This window comes from Aricia agestis, chromosome 22 (genome assembly GCF_905147365.1).
Source record: "Aricia agestis chromosome 22, ilAriAges1.1, whole genome shotgun sequence".
Classification (NCBI taxonomy): Eukaryota; Metazoa; Arthropoda; class Insecta; order Lepidoptera; family Lycaenidae; genus Aricia; species Aricia agestis.
The window spans coordinates 5,577,185-5,597,156 of record NC_056427.1 but is presented as its reverse complement, the minus strand read 5'-3'; the positions used below and the strand labels follow the sequence as shown (position 1 = coordinate 5,597,156).

Here is a 19,972-nt window from a genome sequence, read left to right as displayed (position 1 = left end):
CAGTTGCCAGTTAATAGATTATAATCATTCGTCATCATCAAATCAACAAACTTCTAGATTCTAGATATATATTTAGCTCCCCACACTGGTTTCGGTGACGGTGGCCGGTTTCATTGAAACCAGGCCAGCTACGCAGGTGTAATTTTATAGTGCCCAAGTGTGTGCGCAGTACACAAGAGCACTATTCCTTTACTCTCATAACCCAGTGGGCGTGGGACGGAAGACTGACACGACCGGCGAGAGATCAGGCGCAGGACATGCCCGTCATTTTACATGCCCATCCGACGCATGGATCATCTTACTTGTCAGACAATCAGGTGATCAGTCTGCATCGTCCTAACCAAACTTGGAAATAACATGTTTCCAACGCGGGAATCGAACCCACGACCTCCGAGTCAAGAGCCACGCTCTATGCCACTAGACCACGGAGGCGTCGTCTTGATATATCTATACTTATAATATTATAATTCTGCAGAGTTTGTTTGTTTGTTTGTTTCGCGCTAATCTCAGGAACTACTAGTCCGATTTGAAAAAAAATTTCAGTGTTAGATAGCCCATTTATCGAGGAAGGCTATAGGCTATATTTTATCACGCTCAGACTAATAGAAGTGAAGAAAAAGAGGAAATTGTGGAAAAAATGGGGGGAAATTATTTGAAAGCCCTTATTTGAACGCGCTAATCTCAGGAACTACTGATCCGATTTAAAAAAAATTTTCAGTGTTAGATAGCCCATTTATTGAGAAAGGCTATAGGATATATTTTATTGCGCTAAGACTAATAAAAGAGAAGAAATAGATAAAAGTGTGAAAAAATCGGGAGAAATTATTTGAAATGGCTTATTTGAACGCGCTAATCTCAGGAACTACTGGTCGGATTTGAAAAATTCTTTCAGTATTAAATAGCCCATTTATTGCGAAAGGCTATAGGTTACATTTTATCATGCTAAGACTAATGAGAGCGAAGAAATAGAGAAAAATGTGGAAAAAACGGGAGAAATTATTTGAAAGGGTTTATCTCACGAACTACTGGAGCAATTTTTCTGATATTTGGCACAGGTAAGAATTAGACCACGTGAAGGCTATTTTTTGTTAATTTGTCTGTGAAATATCTAATTTACGCGGGCGAAGCTGCGCGGAACGTTATATTTCGCGTGGTCACGAATCACGATATCACGCGTAAACGGCTGGACCCATTTTGCTGAAATTCGGTATAAAGATACTTTGAGTCCCGAAAAAGAACATAGGATACATTTTGTCCCGGAAAAATTACTGTTTACTGCACAATATACGAATTTTGATGGAATTTAGTATGGCAATACTTTCAGTCTCGGGAAAGGATACTTTTTATTCCGGAATATATACTGTTCCCACACAATAAACTTTTATGATTCTCGTGTAAACTATTTAATCTATTTTCATTTTGATGAAATTTGGCATCGAGATTGGAGATACTAATTTGAATCTGGGACAAGGAATGTTTTTTGTCCCGGAAAAATGTGTGGTTCCCACACAATATACTTTTCTGATTTGCGCGTAAACGACTCAACGGTCATGTTCAATAAAATCCTAACAATTTCTGCGGGCACCAGACATGTGATCAAATAAGCAAATTCGCTAAGTGTGGCACTGACATTTGCCTATTTGTGTAAAGTTATTGTTGGCATTTTCCTATTTGTGCAAAGTTTGCTCAAACTTTGAAGCCCATGTCTGGCGCCGGCCGGCGAACCGTTATGATGTTAAATTTGAACATGACACTCAATTATGAAGTTGACAGTCAGCTGCCAAACGGCGAAAAAATGAAACGAAACGGCTATTTGGTGCTTTCCGGTCCACAGATTAAGTATTTAAACCTCATTGTTCCGGTCCGGTTCCCTCCGAGGAGTGATGTGCCAACTCGGAAAAAAACTAAACGCTTTACTAAAGGGCCCCGAAGACGATCAAACAGTTTGACTCAAACACGTAAATTTTGGTTTGACTCAAACCGATTTGATCGTCTACAAAGCTAGTTTGAACGGTTTGTCAAACATTTACGTGTTTGAAGCTTGTTTGATGAAATTTCATATTTTCGTTGTGTTTGACGCGCCGTTTGATCGTGTTCCGACGCGTTTGAAGGTTTGATCAAACCCGGCTTAGTTTAGTGCTGGATTATGAAGAAGAAAAAAATAATTCTGTAGATGTTCGTGGGTAAAACGATATTATGTTAGTCCATAGTCCATAACTGGCTTTGGACCAGTCATTTTTTTTATGAAATAAGGGGGCAAACGAGCAAACGGGTCCCCTGATGGAAAGCAACTTCCGTCGCCCATGGACACTCGCAGCATCAGAAGAGCTGCAGGTGCGTTGCAGGCCTTTTAAGAGGGAATAGGGTAATAGGGGAGGGTAGGGAAGGGAATAGGTTAGGGGATTGGGCCTCCGGTAAACTCATTCACATAGCGAAACGGCGAAAAAAAAAAGGTGTTTTTTTTATGAAATAAGGGGGCAAACGAGCAAACGGGTCACCTGATGGAAAGCAACTTCCGTCGCCCATGGACACTCGCAGCATCAGAAGAGCTGCAAGAGCGTTGCCGGTCTTTTAAGAGGGAATAGGGTAAGGTAGGGGAGGGTAGGGAAGGGAAGGAATAGGGGAGGGTAGGGAAGGGAATAGGGTAGGGGTTAGGGGATTGGTCCTCCGGTAAACTCACTCACTCGGCGAAACACAGCGCAAGTGCTGTTTCACGCCGGTTTTCTGTGAGAACGTGGTATTTCTTCGGTCGAGCCGGCCCATTCGTGCAGAAGCATGGCTCTCCCACGTATATCTTTTTTTTTTCTCTTCTGACAGAGGACATTAACGTTATAAACATAAGATAAGAAAATCGCGATCCTCGTTCTAGAATCTAGAGCATCTTCTGCATCACAAGACGTGTACTCAACAGCGCGTATTGAATGAAACTGCGCAGTGTCGTTTGACAAACCATTCAAACTGACATCAAACGGTTGCATCAAACACGTAAGGTTTGAATCAAACCGTTTGATCGTCTCCGGGGCTCTTTATAAGTTTTAAATTAAAACTCTTAACCCGAGTTAAAAATTAAATTCACGTAACTCGGGTTGAATTCGATTTACGTAACTCGAGTTAACTGGATGGACAAGTAAATGTTTTTTTGAATTTTTACCAGTTTATTCTTTCAGCTTCGCTTATATATGATTGGAACCGGCAAAATGATATTTTTATCTGTTTCAATTCTTTCATTTTTTTATATTATTTATTTTTAATACTTAATGTAAGTAAAAAAGAAAATTATTGTTTGAAATAGAATCATTATTTATGTATTTTTGTCGGTTTACGAACTCGAGTCAGAGAGAATTCAACTCGCGCAGGTTCGAGTTACGTCCAACTCGAGTTAACTCCAAGAAGTTTACACCCTGTTAACTCAAGTTACCTCGAGTTAGTGACTCGAGTTGACAATCACTACCACAGACTGTCACTACCTCCGAGCAAAGAGAATGTCATATAGGCACAGAGTACTATACTAAATACTGCGTAAGGTACTACGTAACACCTCCGAGGAGGAAGAAGAAGATAAATGTTCGTTTTGCATCCGAGTTCCGACATCAGCAAAGGTTTTAAATTTTTATTAAAAATTATTTTATGCTATTGTTAAATATTCGAGCCACTCCTCTATTTAATACCTTTGTATTCAAATTACATTTTTCATTGTGAATATAATAATATGTTGTAACTTGTACCAAGTTGTAAACTAACTTTTATTTACAGCTAGATGATGCCCGCAACTCCGCCCAAATTCGTTTGTCGCGTGGGAACCGTAATTTTTCCGGGATATAAAGTTTCTATGTCTTTTTCCAGGGCTCAAAAAATCTCCATACCACGTTTCAGCAAAATCTGTTCAGCGGTTTGGGCGTGAAGAGGTAAAATACAGATAGACAGACAAGACACATTTTTATAACATTACTATGGATTATCTGAATACTGTTTACTTCATGTTTTAATTTTTTACAGGATAAGAATAAAACAGGAAAAGAAGAAGACAAACAATGGAATCAAACAAAAGAAGCGCTGAAGACTGGCCGGCATCTACCAACAAAAGGGCAGCTACTTCTGAACAAATACACTTGTTAAGTCCTGAGGAGGCACCTAATAATTTAATGTTAAATTGCTTAGGAGAGTCAACAGAGGATATCATAGAATATATAACCAAGGAGACTGAAAAAATAAAAGTATTTAATGCTCTCGGTAAAGAATGGAAAGATGAGGTTTTGTGTAGTATCAGGAAAGTAATACATAGAAGATGTCATGATATCATGTTAAACAAAGTTGTTACAAGCAGAGAAGATACTACATTGCTCTATTACAACACATACCCAAAGGAGAAGGGACTTGATGAAGAGATTTTGGGGTTATTGTTGAATTCTTCAAATAATTCATGTAAGTTTTTTTAAACAGTCTATACTATTCTGGTGGGCAAGGCCTACATCAAGTTCTTACATGTGTTGTTGTAATGTTACCGCAAGCCAGCCTGGCTTGTAGGCATCCGGTTAAAAAAATATATGTAATTGATTGTACTGTTGGTTCTTGGTGGAAATTCATGTTGAACACTAATAAAACACAATTTCCGTGCACTTTTTCCAACACAGAAATTGTGTTTTATTAGTGTATTAAATTTTAGTTAAATATAACCCCAGGCGTGCACTAGCGGCCATGGAAAGTATGGTGTGGCCGCAGGTCGCGTTGCGGCCAGGTGCAAGTCGTCTATGGCGGTTTCAGACAAAGGTATCTATCTCGATGGCCGCTAGTGAGTGCCCAGGCTTAGTTTATAACGAAATGTATGGCGTTCCTAAAGAACAGAATTGCAAGATTAAGCAGGTTTCCAAGCCCATATTAGTTTTATAAGGAAATGTATAGCGTTTCTAATGAACAGGATTGCGAGATTAACCAGGTTTCTAAGCCCTAGGTAGATGTAGCTATGCGGTGTACCAATTTCTATGTGCTCAGAAACCAATCTTTAATAAAAATTTTTTGTTACAGCTACTATTTATAGCCATAGAATAGACGAGTCTATTGAGAAATGTTTTAGAAAAATCATCACTGATGTAAGTGCTATTTCTATTTTATTTAGATCTTATATCTTTAATCGAGCAATTCTTGTATATATATAATTGGCATCTCAGAATCGGCTCCAATGATTTTCATGAAATTTAGTATGTAGGGGGTTTCAGGGGCGATAAATCGATCTAGCTAGGAATCATTTTTAAAAATGACATTTTATTCGTGTTTTATCGAATACCGAGCAAATTATTTTTCACCAGTACAATCAACATACATAATAGTTATCAAAAATCTATACTATAATATTATAAATGCGAAAGTATCTCTGTCTGTCTGTCTGTCTCCCTTTCACGCCAAAACTACCGAACCGATTGTAATGAAATTTTGTATACAGATAGTCTAAAGCCTGAGAAAGGCCATAAGCTACTTTTTTTACTGGAAAAAAGGGTTGTAACGGGGTGAAAATGCGTAAATTTGTTCAAATTAAGTTAGTTCCAAAATTTCACAATAGATGGCGCCGTGCGTCTCCTACATAGTGGTGACGCTTGCCCAGACTTCTTTCTATAAGAGGTGGTATCATCTTACATTCGAGCTTCGATTTTTTTTCGATTGTTATTACTTTTTTACATTATTAAATAACTTAGTACTTTATCTATGCAGTGACGTAACCTTAAAAGTTAAACCTATCAATTATATAAATAGTTTATGGGTAAAGTTGTGTAATTATGGGCCTAAATAAGCTTTAAAATTTGGCTTATAATATAAAGTTTAATTTAAAAAAATGAAATATTATGTACACACTGCACAGCTGTTTTGATTTAAGGGGTACCTACTAGGGTTTTTTTTTAATAAAAGCTTTTGACACCAATTTTGTTGATATCGCGCGCTATAAACTGAAGTCCACGCGGACGAAGTCGCGGGCAACAGCTAGTAGAAAATATGAGGTAGGGGGCGGCAGGGTGAGGTAAGCGATCGGCATTTTTTAGTAGTTTAGCGGATAAGTCCGGGGCTTGATATTTTTGTTTTTTTGTTCCAAAGGGGTAGTAACAAAAACCGCTAGGATTTTTCGATCGCTTACCTCACCCCGCCGCCGCCCCCTACCTCATACCGCACCCGTTGTCGCCTTGTAATCAGTGCGCCCAAGCGGTATTAGATTGGAAGGACAAATTAATTGAAATGAAAAAAAAAAATTTTTTTATTTGTGAAATATACTCTATTATCGATACCAATGACGTGGTAAAATTTATTGTACTGGTGAAAAAATAATCCTGTATAATAATTTACTAACTTATAATTTCAGTTAAAAAGTTATGAAGATGAGAATATATTGCATGATAAGCTACCTAGTGTAGAAGCTATGGAAGACAAAATTGATGAAGTAGACAAAAACCTACACAATGTAGATGTAGAGAGGAAGGACACAGAGAAGGGAAAAGGTATTGAAGAAACAAGTAAAGTCATGGATGTCAATGAACAAGATAGGAAGAAATTAGATAAATATTATAAAATGATTGATAAATTGATAGCACCAAAAATTGTTGATCTTCTAAACCGTCATAGAAGTGTAAGTTATGCAAAAGTATATAGCTTTTAAATTAATACTTGCTAATTCGTTTGAGAAACATTTAACCATATAAAATTCTACTCTGTTACTTCTTCAACATAACAAAGATGAATAATATTCCTAGTTTTTTCCGCTGATCCTTCCCTCCTATTGCGCATTATTAATAGCCTTAATTCTTGCCCGCTAAAACAACTGGGCAAAACAAAAAGCATTTTATAATTAACAACACGACAATACAACCAAAAATAAGTATATTTCAATTTTAGGAATTTCAAGAAATATTAAAAAATTATAAAGAATACTTAGAAGAAGAAGCGACAATTAAATTACAACTCAGGGAAGAGATTGAAAAAAGTTTAAAAGAGGAGAATAAACAAGAGATAGAGAATTATCTCAGTAATAAAAATTATAATTATGAAGAAAGAGATTCAGAAAAGTATGATGAAGATAATTCAGAAACTGACAGTATGAATAAAGAAATGTGTTTAGATAATGATGAAGTGGACAGAGAAGTTATTTCAGAAAATGATAGTGAAGATAGTGAAATGAATTCAGAAAATGATAATAAGAATGAAGAGAATTCAGAAAATGATAATATGAATAAAGATAATTCAGAAAATAATAATATGAACGAAGAGAATTCAGTAATTGATAATAGCCGAACAGAAAAAGAAAGAGATAAGCTAGTTCAGAGTGATGCAAACGTGAACAGGCCTGATCTAGAGTATAGAGTAAAGGTAATGATTGTTATAACAATTACTTTTAAAAGGTAGTCACCTAAACTACATTTATTACAATCTAAAACTGTTTTTTTAATTTGCTTATAAAATTATATTCTTTTAGCTCATCAGTACGCCAGATATGCCAACCAAAGAGTTGATGTTGGAATTCTTAAATCAATTTAATACAAAGACAATAAAAAAACACAAAACAATAAAGAATTTACTTATAATAAATTTGAATACTGAAGAAGATTACAATAACATATTAAAGGCGAGCGGAACTATAATAGGTATGATATTTGTTACATCTTTAAAAAAAAACTGTCATCATCACCAAAATCGCTGTAATAGAGCGAGGTGCAATATAACGCATTATCGTGTGGCGGATGAGACAGTAAATCGGTTCGCCGATGTTTCGCAGTTCGCAGCGTCGGTCGACTAGAGGCGTTTATTTTACAAAACATTTTTTTGAGGCTGAATACAAAGTGTTAATATCAGCCTTCCAAAACTTTAAAGATCACAAAGTAAATATTTTTTAACTATTCCAGGCTCACAAAAGTTATTAATAAGTAGTGAAAATAAAAGCAATGTTAATAAGAATAATGCGAAAAATGGAAGTGACGACAGATCCGAAGTTGAAACAGTGAAAGAGCCAAATGACAAAACAAACGCCGACAGAGACAAAAATGATGACATACGCAAAGAAGTTCAAGGTACAACAAACGAAAGAGAAGGGAATAGTGAAATAGATGCGACGAAACAGAAAGTAATAGTAAAGCAAGAACCAGATGAGCTTATTAATGATAGAATAGTAAAGGTTAAGAAGGAGATCGATAGTGTAGAAGAAATTGTAGAAAAAGAAGTAAACATTAACACATCACATGTAGTGAATACAGATGCTTCGGAGTTTGTTGCTTGGGTAAGTTTTTGTTTGAAATTGCTGTAGAATATAATATATTTTAATCTGCCATTTCAATATATTATGCTAATTCTCTTAAATTACTTTTACAGGTAAATGCATCCCCTTTCTTTCCGAAAGAAATAGCGGCGTTTATAAAAGGGTATAATCCCACTGCAATTAAAAAGCACAAAAAAGTTCCAAACGTTGTACTTGTTACTTTTAAAAATAGGAGTGACTATGAGAATTTCTTGGTAATGGATGGACATCAAATTAGTAAGTTTATAAGCTAGTATCAAAGGAAGTTTACTTAAAACCTTTTTTTTAAATTGTTATGCTGTTTGTGCAAATCTGATTGTTTAAATTAAGAAACTAAAATAAGTATTTTAAACGCTTCCGAATATTAACAGTAACAATTGACTAGTTATACTTTTCTTCTAGCTAATGATTGTACGGAGATTAAGATAACCGTTATAGCACTGGAAGATTTAAACTTAGATTATAAAGATATCACGGATACTACAGAAGATCAATTTGAAGAGATCAATGACTTAACAGATAAAGTTATCAAAAAAGAAACTCATGTTACTGTAACTAATCCTCATGCTGCCACTAAAAGAAAGCGGAAACAGCTGTCTGGGGCGGCTAAACGACGCATAGAATGGTGGATGGCTAGAGGCAAAAGTCTCGAAGAAGCTAAAGAACTTTGTAAGAAACCCCTCAAAGAATATCCCGAATATACTGAAAAGATACAAGCATTTTTACCTTCAGAAGATTCTACGGAGATACAAAATGTTAGCGAAGCAGAAAAGATCACAGACACAGTCGAAGATGATTCTACTCAGGCTACTGATTTGGAAAGGCCTGAAGAAATCTCAGAGGCGTCTGCCAGTACTTCTAACGTTGGATGCGATCGCACTACTACTAGAAACACAAGACTATTATCTGGTGCTGCTAAAAGACGCATAGGTTGGTGGATGGCTCGAGGCAAAAACTTCGTCGAAGCAAAAGAACTTAGTAAGAAGCCGTTAATGGAATATCAAGAATATATTGCTGAGAAGGCTAAAGCAGCTATTACTGTTTATAAACTCAATGTTGGGAACATTGCTCGGCCTACTAATAGTCAAGATCCAGGATCTATTATTAATGGGCAAGATTGTAGAACTACTATTGAGGTTCTTCCTACACCAACTGTTGGTCAAGGATCTAGCCTTGGACAATTTGCTATGCCCGCTTCTGAGCAAGTTACCAAGCTTACTGCTGGGCCAATTGCTAAGACCGCTAGTGGCCAAGTCCCTAATATTGGCCATGCCAAATCTACTGGTAATCTGACTACATCCTCTATTAGTCAGGTGTCTCAACCCACTAATGAGAAAACAATGAGGCTCACTAATGGGCAAGTAACCAAACCAAAAGCAAAGAAGCGTAAAGTGTTCGAAGGGGCCCTAAACATTGGTATCTTAGACGCTTCAGGACCTATGACTAAAGAAAGGGCTGAAGCCCTTAAGACCTGTATTTTACGACTCATAGATGTAACTCCGCAGGGGGAAGGTCCCAAATTCCTTCAATGCTCACGAAAGTCCGGAGGAATAATGCTGACATGTGCTGAAGAAGAAATAACCAGAAAATGGTTGGAGCGCGCTGTAACTCGAATCCAACCCTGGGATGGTGCAAAACTACGCATAGTCGAAGCATCGGAACTAAACCTTCGATACGCGACAGCATTAGTCCGAGACACGATCATAGAAGAGGACAAAATACTCAGTCTCCTTCGAAAACAGAACGCTGGGTTGCAAATACCGACTTGGAAAATAGTGCACAGAAGGGCGCACGAGTTGGGCCATATTTATACGTTCGCTTTCGATGAGTCAGTAGTGGATGTTCTTGCGGAGAGGGGGTTCAAGTTGTATCTCGGATTCCATCAAATTAGTCTTCGCTTGATTGGACCTAAGCCAGCTCTTTCGCTCTAGTATAAAATAACCAGGGACCTCAATAAAATATTATAGATAAAAACACTTACTTACACGCAGGGTTGGTAACAAAATGATTTTTTTGCCTCTAATGGCAGACATTGTAGGCGAATCCTAAAACTACTTTAGATAGCTAAAATGCTGAAAGGAGTCCGTTAAAACACAGCTGATTTTAATATACTATTTGATAGCTTTGCTGGAGAAATATTTTGGTGGTGAGGTAAGTTTATTCTCTAGTATATTTTGTTTAATTAATTAATTATGTTATAATTTTTTCGGAAGCGTTTACAATACACCTAAGATTAGCTGTAACAATACTATCTATCATGGATGTAATTGGTAATACTTATAAGTTTTACTATTTGACCCATGACAATTAAAATATAAATGTTATATATTCTCAAATACATATCACAAGTATAATAATAAATGATATTGTTTCTACAGATTCTGGTGTTATGTCAATAAATATAACAGTAATGAAAGACCCACGAGTTGAGGAAAATCATTCTAACATTGCAAAAGTACAATCTAATCTAAAGGAAAACGATAAAGCTAAAGACATCTCAAATGCTCAAGATAATAAAATTAGTATAAAGGTTTTGGACAGCCAAAATGCTGCTAACACTAGTAATACTATGGACGAAGATGAGTTAAAACCAAAAGTATCAAATATAAAGTTCATAACTGTAAAAACTGTCACTGCTATTAACAAAGAACATGAAATTGATAAAGTTTCGAATGTTAATATTCAGGTTTTAGATAAAAATAACGATATTAATACATGCAATAGAGTAAAAAGAAATAAAAACAGATATTCAGGAAAGAATGTTAGTAATACTCCTTTAGATAAAAACAGTAATGTTAGTGTAAGGAATGAACCTGATGACATCATAATTAAAATTGAAGACGATATCGTAGAGATAAAGGAAGAAACTAGTGATAAAGTTGAGGAAGATAATGCCCAAGTAGACCTAAATAATAAAATTTTTAAAGTTGAAGACGATATAGTTACAGTTGACGATAATTCAAGCGAGGATTCCGGAGATATTCTTAGAATTATGGATATTGAACAGGTATTTTTCAAAAAATAGGACATGATACTACTGCAATGTTTTCATTAGAGACAGCACCAGCATAGACAGTTAACAAAAAGTTAAATATTCTGATATGACCTATGCAACATGTCTGCTTTGGTCGGATTGTTTATACTTTATTATATGTGCTGGTGGCGCTCTCTGCTCTGATCTTTGCGTTATATACCCTATTGATATACATAATTATTATTTATTTACAGTTCGACCTTACATCTGACAGTAATGACTCTGTGGAGATAATATGTGAAAATGGTAACTATATTTTAAATAAATATAATATTTAAGTTGGCAACAAGAAATCAAAATCAATGAGAATGAAATAAATGCACAAAAATATGTATTTTTAATTTAAAATTCCTGTAAATATTTCAGATAAAGAAGAATATAATGGCAATCTTAAAGATATCGTAAATAAGAAAATAACAGAAACATTTTTAAAGGTAACAAGTCTTTTTTACAAATTAAAATAGGTGTTGTTGTAGAACAGTTGGCGAATAAATGTGTCAGTAATGCTATGCAAAATGTGTAAGTAATTTTCTTTTTTTTTTTTCAGATAGGGCAAAGAAATAAAAAAACAAATTTTAAATTTTTGAACTGTAAGGAATTGGAAGTAGAATGTGAACAAACACAAGATATAGAAACTAACGAAAATACAAAAACTGAAACTAAGCTAATAGAAAAGATGTTCCATAATGAATTAAATGTCTTATCAGAGGTGAGTAATTTAAATAATTTAGCATCAAGGACTTTATACGGTCAGGGAACCGTACATTCTGCCGCTATGAAGAAAAGTAAAAGTGTAGACTGTACATGTAGTCATTTTGAGAAACTCTGTCGTTTAACGCGCGGTAACAGAATTTTTTGGCATAAATACTACCAAATTTCAACAAAATCAGTTGAGAGGTAGCGCAAGCTGGTAACAAACACACATTTTGGAATTTGTAACATACTAGCTGTCCCGGCAAACGTTGTTTTGCCATGAAAAGTATTTCGCCCATATTATTTTATTCAAGTGACTAAATAAGTATGTCACCATGGCAACGTCCATCGCTATCCCGTCGCACAAACAATGGTCGCCGTCAGTCTCGAGTTATAATAATTTACTATTATTTATTGAACAAATGCATTGATCAATGTAAAAAGTAGCCAATAGCCGATTTTCAGACCTACTGAATATGCATATAAAATTTGGTGATAATCAGTAATGCCGTTTCTGAGGAGTACGGTAACTAACATTGTGACACGAGAATTTTATATTTATTATATTACTAGCTGTCCCGGTGAACTTCGTGTCACTTAAAAACCTTCCCTGGACTTCTACGAATATTTTAAGACTAAAATTAGCCCAATCTGTTCAGCCGTTCTCGAGTTTTGCGCTTAGCAACACATTCAGCGACTCATTTTTATATTATAGATAAATGTAGGGAGGTAGAGAGAAGTATGTCTCTAACCAAGCTCTAAACAGTTTAACAGGTGTATGTAAATTGCGCATAATTATATAAACACCTAAGTATTTTATTAATTTTCAGAGTATATTCACAATGCTGAATGAGGACGAAGAATATGTTATTATCAAATCGATTGTAACAGACAATACTAAGAGCTTATGCCAAAGTAGTAAAGAGAACAGTTGATTAAATAACGTATGCTGGGCTGATGTGCACTCGTGGACTGCCGCGGTAAAGCTATTGCAAAGAATTTTGTACCAAAATCCAAAAAGAAACAATCTTTAGAAGGTCCTTACCACAAAATAAAAAAGAAATCATGTTATCAGTTAGTGTGATGTAGTTGAGAAACAGCGCCATCTATTATAAATTATTGAAACTGACTTGGAATTACGCAAAAACACCGAGCCGAAGTCTGCCGAACTGAAACAACGTTAGTTGCTCGATAGTTTTACTCCAAATCGAGTAATAATTACTGTGTGGACCGCAAAACTGACAGCTCGAAGACTCGCATCGAGCCGGCTCAATGGAATTAAGTATATCGATTTAGAATAAAACTATCGAGCAATGCTGAATGTGTGGACGAAAGCCCGAGCCGCGGGTTTTGCTCGACGTTATGGCTCGATCGAGCAAAACCGTATGTGAGTACTAGCATAATACTTTAAAATATTTTCTTTGGCTCAAGAACAGTAACGGCTTTAGCGGCTCAGACTGCCGGATAAAAAGGGGCACTGAAGGCAAACAAAACGGGCCCCTTGTGGTGAAATTTCGCACAGAGTTGTGCTAAAGCCGGCACTGCTTAAGAATTAAGGAAATAATGTTTGTTGCAAAATAAAACAAATTGTTACAGCAAGTGTATAATGTTTATACAATATAATATGTTTGAACTTTGAATAATAATATGATTTTCTGTTATATTATCTTGTTGTTATTTGGTCTCTTCGCTTGCTATGACTTCGTCTTCGACCTGCAAAAGACATTTTTAAAGTTACTAGTTAATAGAAAATACGACATGAATATAAAATAATCTATTTTTTAAAGTCGGTTAAAAATTATCCACTTAAATACGAAACAATCAAACAACTAATAAAAGTACGAAACACAGCGAATAACTAAAATATGGTATTCTTGTCTTCGTCTCATGAGATAATGAAAGAGGATCTTTAATTTAAAAAAAATATTTTTAAAATTTTTGATAAACAGCAAATACTGTGCAACACTGCTGTTGCATGGCTGTCGCAAGATACGTTATCACCATGCGGTAAACAGTCTGCTGGGTCAGCACCCAGCAGCTGAGTCGGCGCATTCTTAGTAGATAAAACCAAATTTTTCAGCATTTAGCGGGCTGATGATGATGAACTAGCTAAGAACACTCGATAATGTCAGCTCTAAAAAAACTAGACCAAAATCAGTCCACCCATTTGGATGCTTCGACGCCACGGTCAGATACACAGACAGACAGACTCGTCAAATTTATTACATCCCTTTTTTTTTTGGGGGTAAAAAGGAGACCTTTCAATCACTGCAGTTCTTTCAATAGCGTAGCGATGTCTTTCTTCTTGGGAGTCAATTCTTCTAATCTCCTTCTCTCTTCTTCAACTTTATCAGCTATTCTGTACACTTCTGAGGAGGCGGCCTATGGGATAGGATATAGGATATAAGAGGATAAGGATTAAGGATTAAAGGAAAAGTCGACAGTTGGGCGCTGAAAAGCTTTTATATCTCCTTCTCTCTTCTTCAACTTTATCTGCTATTCTGTACACTTCTGAGGAGGCGGCCTATGGGATAGGATATAGGATATAAGAGGATAAGGATCAAAGGAAAAGTCAACAGTTGGGCGCTGAAAAGCTTTTGTATCATCCCACAAAGATTTGTGTATCATCCCATATTCCGTTATTAATGCAGTCATGTTCTTTAGATCATTAACTACAAGACTGCATTCGTAACTCAAGAATTAATTTTTTTGTCGGTTAAAGGAGTGAGCACACTGAGACGGGCCGTGCCGGGGCTCATCGCAAAAATCCGCCTCCATACAATTTGTATGAAAGCGGAAATCCGCTGCGCCCCGACACAGTGTGCGATACGCGCATCCGCTTCCATACAAATTGTATGAAGGCGGATTTTTGGAACGAGCCCCGGCACGGCCCGTCTCAGTGTGCTCACTCCTTTATACACAAATGCTCAACAGCGACTCAGTTATGGTTTAGTTTATAAATTTAACACAAATGTACACTACTCGAATAGGAAAGTTTTTGGCTGACTATGGTGAAAACGAAGAATAACCGTCCGGCACTATATTTGAATGTATGTATTGAAAAGGGAGGTGCTTAGCAGATAGTGTTCAACACGAGTTTCAACAGGGAGTTGCTTATCACACTCAGGGAGTTTTACTTACCACAATCAGTGAGTTGCTTACCACAATCAGGGAGTTGCTTACCACGATCAGGGAGTTGCTTACCACACTCAGGGAGTTGCTTACCATAACAAGGGAGAGCCATGCTTCGGCACGAATGGGCCGGCTCGACCGGAGAAATACCGCGTTCTCACAGAAAACCGGCGTGAAACAGCGCTTGCGCTGTGTTTCGCCGAGTGAGTGAGTTTACCGGAGGCCCAATCCCCTACCCTATTCCTTTCCCTACCCTCCCCTATTCCCTTCCCTTCCCTATCCTCCCCTATTACCCTATTCTCTCTTAAAAGGCCGGCAACGCACCTGCAGCTCTTCTGATGCTGCGAGTGTCCATGGGCGACGGAAGTTGCTTTCCATCAGGTAACCCGTTTGCTCGTTTGCCCCCTTATTTTCATTAAAAAAATAAAAAACAAGGCAGTTACCACAAACAGGGAGTTGCTTACCGTAATCAGTTAGTTGCTCACCACAATCAAGGAGGTGCTTGCCGAATCAGTCAGTTGCTCACCACAATCAAGGAGTTTACCACAATTAGGGAGCTGCTTACCATAATATCAGGGAGTTGCTTACCACAATCAAGGAGCTGCTTACCACAGCGGAGCATTTGCTTACCATAAGCTGGTTGATATAGTACTCATAAGTGATGACGTTTGAGACTGGGTCCAGCGCGGCTTGCATCATCTCGTCTAATTCCTCCTGAGCAAGATACAAAAAGTAGTGAAAGATGATCCATGCGTCGAATAGGCATGTAAAATTCTTGCGACCACAGACCACGCGCATAGATCAAGATAGATACCGCATGTGAATGTACTTCGCGTGCCATATCGCGTTCCCAAACGACGAGCAATGCTCGTCTTTCGAAAGTCTGTTCTTTAGTCTGCTACCGGAATCTGACGTCAATGGGAATTTTAAAAATGCCTAAATGCCTAAAAGTGCCGTATTGAGATGTAGAAATTCAAATAGAAACGTTGGCCAAGATAATGGACACGATTCTTATCATCGGTACTTACGTCACAGTAGGTAGGAAAAAAGTGACACGCTCGTTTTCATACAAATGATGGAGCGACATGCCGTATCTTTCTTGATCTATGTCTGTGCTTGCGACTGATCTCTCGCCTATCTAATAATAAAATGTAAAGCTTCCGAGGTCCATTGATTAGAGTGTGAGGATTCAGCATTGGCACACCACACATTTCCACCGTTACTCCCTTTAAAACCCTTGACCCTGAAAACCCTTTGACATAGTAAAAGGAGGGGAAGTAAGTTATCTTCATACAAAGGCACCGCGCGCGGCTTGTATGTGTGCGCCATAGTATCGATGCGTCGCCACTTGCGGCACACAACCAAATCTCGGCCAGTTTAGCTTCGTGAGTACCGCCGAGATTTTGTAGTGTGCGGTACGTGGCGATGCATTGATACTATGGCGCACACATACAAGCCGCGCGCGGTGCCTTTGTATAAAGATAACTTATTTCCCCTCCTTTTACTATGCCTTTGATGTGGTCTCAGGGAGCCCGACGGACATGCTAACCACTAACCGGCGTTAGACAGTACAAAGTTGCAATGACCAAAAGTCAAAGAACTAATAAAAGCTCTAATAATCTTATCCCTAGTGTTAATAGTGCCCAACCAGCCCAAGTGTGTATTGCTCACATACTTGGGCACTATTAAATCAATTCTGCGCCTGATTGGAAACCAAAATTTCACCTGTGTGAAAGGCTCTCCCTCTTCCATCATCAGCTTTGTGAAGGTCTCCTTGGTGAGGTACCCTCTTCCCTCCTCGTCAAAGAATTTGAAAGCCGCCAGCAGAGTTTCCGCGCTGGCTGGGTAGAATCTAAAATATACGGGGTGTAACCATAAAGTTAACCTAGTGGAAAAGAGAAACAAAGGCCTGAGCAAGAGAGATGTCACTATCAGTATAACACTGCGTGGTAAAAAGAGACGTGTGATACATGACAGCAGCACTCTTTTTTTGACGTCCAGTCGGCACGTGCCGCACGTTGACTATTTAATCTTATATAAATCATGTTCAATCATGCTTGTGTAAGTGTATACGTACACATATTTTTACACACAGTTGAAAACCAATTTCGGTTACGTTTGACAGCTCGAGATTGTTGCTCTATTCCGCTAGGTATGTTAACTTTATGGGTATAACAAAACAAAGTTATTTAAATACATTACGGTGTGTACGGGTCCCCTAGGTATATACTTTACTGAATGTAGCAGCGCTGAATGAGCAAAATTTTTGTGTGATTTGTATGAGCAAGCGTCCCCGCGTCATGAATTTTTCCATACAAAGGTGAAAGAAAAAGTTACTCTTTCAGCGCTGCTACTTTCACAGCGAGCTTTATAAAAGAGACTAATACACATCCTAATACACACAGACTACAACAGCATCGCTCAATATATAGATTTACCGGTGTTCGATCATAGCTTTCGTCATGTATGGCAGGAAGTTGGTTAGCGGTACGTTGCCCGTCGCTTCCTTATTCTCCGTACCCAGAATTACTTCTTGTACCTCCGCCTCGGTGGGACAGCAGCCTGCGATAAACGTGCTTCAGCACTAACAGGCCAGCCATGTTCGTCAGTATCGGTAGCGAAGTAATCAAGCTGATCGCACATTTGTCAGTACGCGCCGCATTCCGTGACGTCATACCTACAACGAATTCTTAAATGCGGCGCGTACGGTGCTGACAAAAATGTGCATCACCTTAAGCCCTGTCGCACATTATCCGAAATTTCAGATCACAAAAATTCGGAAGCCGGGAAGCCCATATGATTTTGTGGACCCCGCCGCCGCCGGCCGGGCTTAGATGCAAAAAATGTATGGAATTGACAAAAGCGTTTGATAATATGAAAGCGTCCGTGGCCTAATGGGTAGACCTTCGGTTCGCACTCCTAGACGGTGCATGCGAGAATGCAACCATACGGACATTTAAATCTTGTCCCAGGCACTACAGTATTTGAGGAGTGGTTACTTCGCTCTGAAAAATACTGTATAAATCATCCACAACGGATGGTAAAGGCCTAGTTTGATAATATGAATTTTTAACATACATCTATCTCGATGGCCGCCGCGGCCACTTAGGTTCTGGGCCAGGGGGGGGGGGGGCAGCTGCCCCCTGCCCCCGCCTCGGTATGCCCGCCCATACCTAAGTCTATTTCTTCTAAGTCCAAGTCTTATGGCCGCACTCAGAGACCTTTAATGATTGCTTAACTTTAATTTAATGAAGATTTAAAAAAAAATGTTACATAAAGTTTATGTCCTACTCTTGATTAAATTTAAGTTACCATTTAATTTCTCTGCGTGCGACATTATTACAGCTGTGCATAAAATTTATCTAATCATATCAATTTATTAGTGTTGCAATTCAAAACTTTCGAACGTGAATAAGTAACAGACAGACACGTTATAATATTAGTAGGTATGCTGTATTATTTATTATTATTATATGCCCACTGTGTCCCACTGCTGGGCAAAGGCCTCCCGTCTTTGGCGATCTTGTGATGTTACTGCAGGCCACTCTTTGTCGAACACATCCAATTCGTCGCGCCACCTTTTTTTGGGTCGGCCTCTATTACGCTGACCAGTCGGTGGCCACTCCGAACCTAGACGCGCCCACCTGTCCGGGTGCATACGGGAGACGTGCTCTGCCCAGCTCCACTTTAGGCCTTTCTGCCTACATCAATGAGCTTCGTTTGGGAACGCATGAGTATGTATTAACTATTACCTAAAGAGCGCAGTATGGTCCCAATTTCTCTGACGTCGACAACTTGTTTTCCGGAGTGATCGAAAACTTCAAACGCTTCTATTATTCTCTTCTCCAAATCGTTATTGGGTAGTACTGAAACATTTTTATGTTTTGATTTTATATTAATGAACTTTCAGCCAAGATTATGCGATCATCCTTGGGATGCTGTTGTAACCAAGTTTTTTTTTTAATGAAATAAGGGGGCAAACGAGCAAACGGGTCATCTGATGGAAATCAACTTCCGTCGCCCATGGACACTCGCAGGTACCGTTGCCGGCCTTTTAAGAGGGAAGAGGGTAATAGGGGAGGGTAGGGAAGGGAAGGGAATAGGGTAGGGGATTGGGCCTCCGGTAAACTCACTCACTCGGCGAAATGTGTTTCGAGCGCAAGCGCTGTTTCACGCCGGTTTTCTGTGAGAAAGTGGTATTTCTCCGGTCGAGCCGGCCCATTCGTGCCGAAGCATGGCTCTCCCACGTGGACTAGAGGCGTAACGCCTCCACCGACGCTGCGAACTGCGAAAACTCTGCGAAACAGCAATAGAGCGAGATGCAATATAACGCTTTGTCGTGTGGCGGATGAGACAGTAAATCGGTTCGCCGCAGGCCGCTGTTTCGCAGTTCGCAGCGTCGGTGGACCGTGGACTAGAGGCGTTAATATTGATCGTACTTAACCCTTAGGCACATATTTTCTTTACTAATTATTTGTATACCACTGATGAAACTGACAATTATACTGTAGGAATGAAATAAAAATATTTATGTAAGTATCTACTCACTTTTCGGTTCCTCTTTACGTGCCATTTTATATAAAAAAATAAGTAAAATAAAAAGATATAATACTAGAAAAACCCCTTGCTAACAAGCAAGTGGTTGCCAGCGGTTGCCAATATAAACGTAACCTAGCAACTGCCCTGTGTATTATTTTTCTCTACAGTTCGACAAGGCTTTAAATGAACGTGGGTGACATTGACGGGAGCGCTGCTGGTAAAGGAGAACTGTCAAACACATGTCAAAAATGACGCTTTTCTATGATAGAAGCGTTTAGTTCCTTTTCTCGCCACGTGCAAATAAAGCG

General features: G+C 38.3%; 2 protein-coding genes across 5 annotated transcripts; one reads left to right on the top strand and one right to left on the bottom strand.

The window, feature by feature from the left end:
- The first annotated feature begins 3,559 nt into the window (after positions 1-3,559).
- Positions 3,560-13,191, top strand: LOC121738067 (protein PFC0760c-like). 3 transcript variants are annotated; one of them, XM_042129893.1, is made up of 13 exons: positions 3,788-3,905; positions 3,997-4,422; positions 5,023-5,087; positions 6,344-6,607; positions 6,874-7,344; positions 7,451-7,619; positions 7,878-8,248; positions 8,341-8,503; positions 10,645-11,273; positions 11,495-11,546; positions 11,667-11,734; positions 11,848-12,009; positions 12,824-13,191. In XM_042129893.1, exons 2-13 carry the CDS (start codon positions 4,032-4,034, stop codon positions 12,926-12,928), a joined length of 2,910 nt encoding a protein of 969 aa, XP_041985827.1. In that variant the 5' UTR covers positions 3,788-3,905; positions 3,997-4,031; the 3' UTR covers positions 12,929-13,191. The 3 variants fall into 3 exon arrangements, 1 of the variants encoding a protein (XP_041985827.1); XR_006037226.1 differs by lacking the exons at positions 3,788-3,905; positions 11,495-11,546; positions 11,667-11,734; positions 11,848-12,009; positions 12,824-13,191 and adding exons at positions 3,560-3,599; positions 8,669-10,417 and having other exon boundaries at positions 10,645-10,712; XR_006037225.1 differs by lacking the exons at positions 11,495-11,546; positions 11,667-11,734; positions 11,848-12,009; positions 12,824-13,191 and adding an exon at positions 8,669-10,417 and having other exon boundaries at positions 10,645-10,712.
- Positions 13,192-13,602: 411 nt separating this feature from the next.
- On the bottom strand, positions 13,603-19,778 carry LOC121738069 (dynein regulatory complex protein 8). 2 transcript variants are annotated; one of them, XM_042129894.1, is made up of 7 exons: positions 19,674-19,778; positions 18,878-18,991; positions 17,564-17,687; positions 16,851-16,977; positions 15,756-15,839; positions 14,252-14,375; positions 13,603-13,706 (listed from the first exon to the last, which is right to left on the bottom strand). In XM_042129894.1, the coding sequence occupies exons 1-6, from the start codon at positions 19,696-19,698 to the stop codon at positions 14,259-14,261; spliced, it is 591 nt and encodes a 196-aa protein (XP_041985828.1). In that variant the 5' UTR covers positions 19,699-19,778; the 3' UTR covers positions 13,603-13,706; positions 14,252-14,258. The 2 variants fall into 2 exon arrangements, with proteins under 2 accessions (XP_041985828.1, XP_041985829.1); XM_042129895.1 differs by lacking the exon at positions 14,252-14,375.
- Between the last annotated feature and the right edge of the window lie 194 nt (positions 19,779-19,972).

Bases quoted from the DNA above. Each gene is read 5' to 3' on its own strand.
- LOC121738067 (XM_042129893.1), top strand. From the start codon at position 4,032: ATGGAATCAAACAAAAGAAGCGCTGAAGACTGGCCGGCATCTACCAAC. The intron at 7,345-7,450 runs GTAATGATTGTT...ATATTCTTTTAG, and splicing joins ATCTAGAGTATAGAGTAAAG to CTCATCAGTACGCCAGATAT. The intron at 12,010-12,823 runs GTGAGTAATTTA...ATTAATTTTCAG, and splicing joins AATTAAATGTCTTATCAGAG to AGTATATTCACAATGCTGAA.
- LOC121738069 (XM_042129894.1), bottom strand. From the start codon at position 19,698: ATGGCACGTAAAGAGGAACCGAAAA. The intron at 17,688-18,877 runs GTAATAGTTAAT...CGTTTATCGCAG, and splicing joins GACCATACTGCGCTCTTTAG to GCTGCTGTCCCACCGAGGCG. The intron at 14,376-15,755 runs GTAAGCAAATGC...CCTATCCCATAG, and splicing joins ACTATATCAACCAGCTTATG to GCCGCCTCCTCAGAAGTGTA.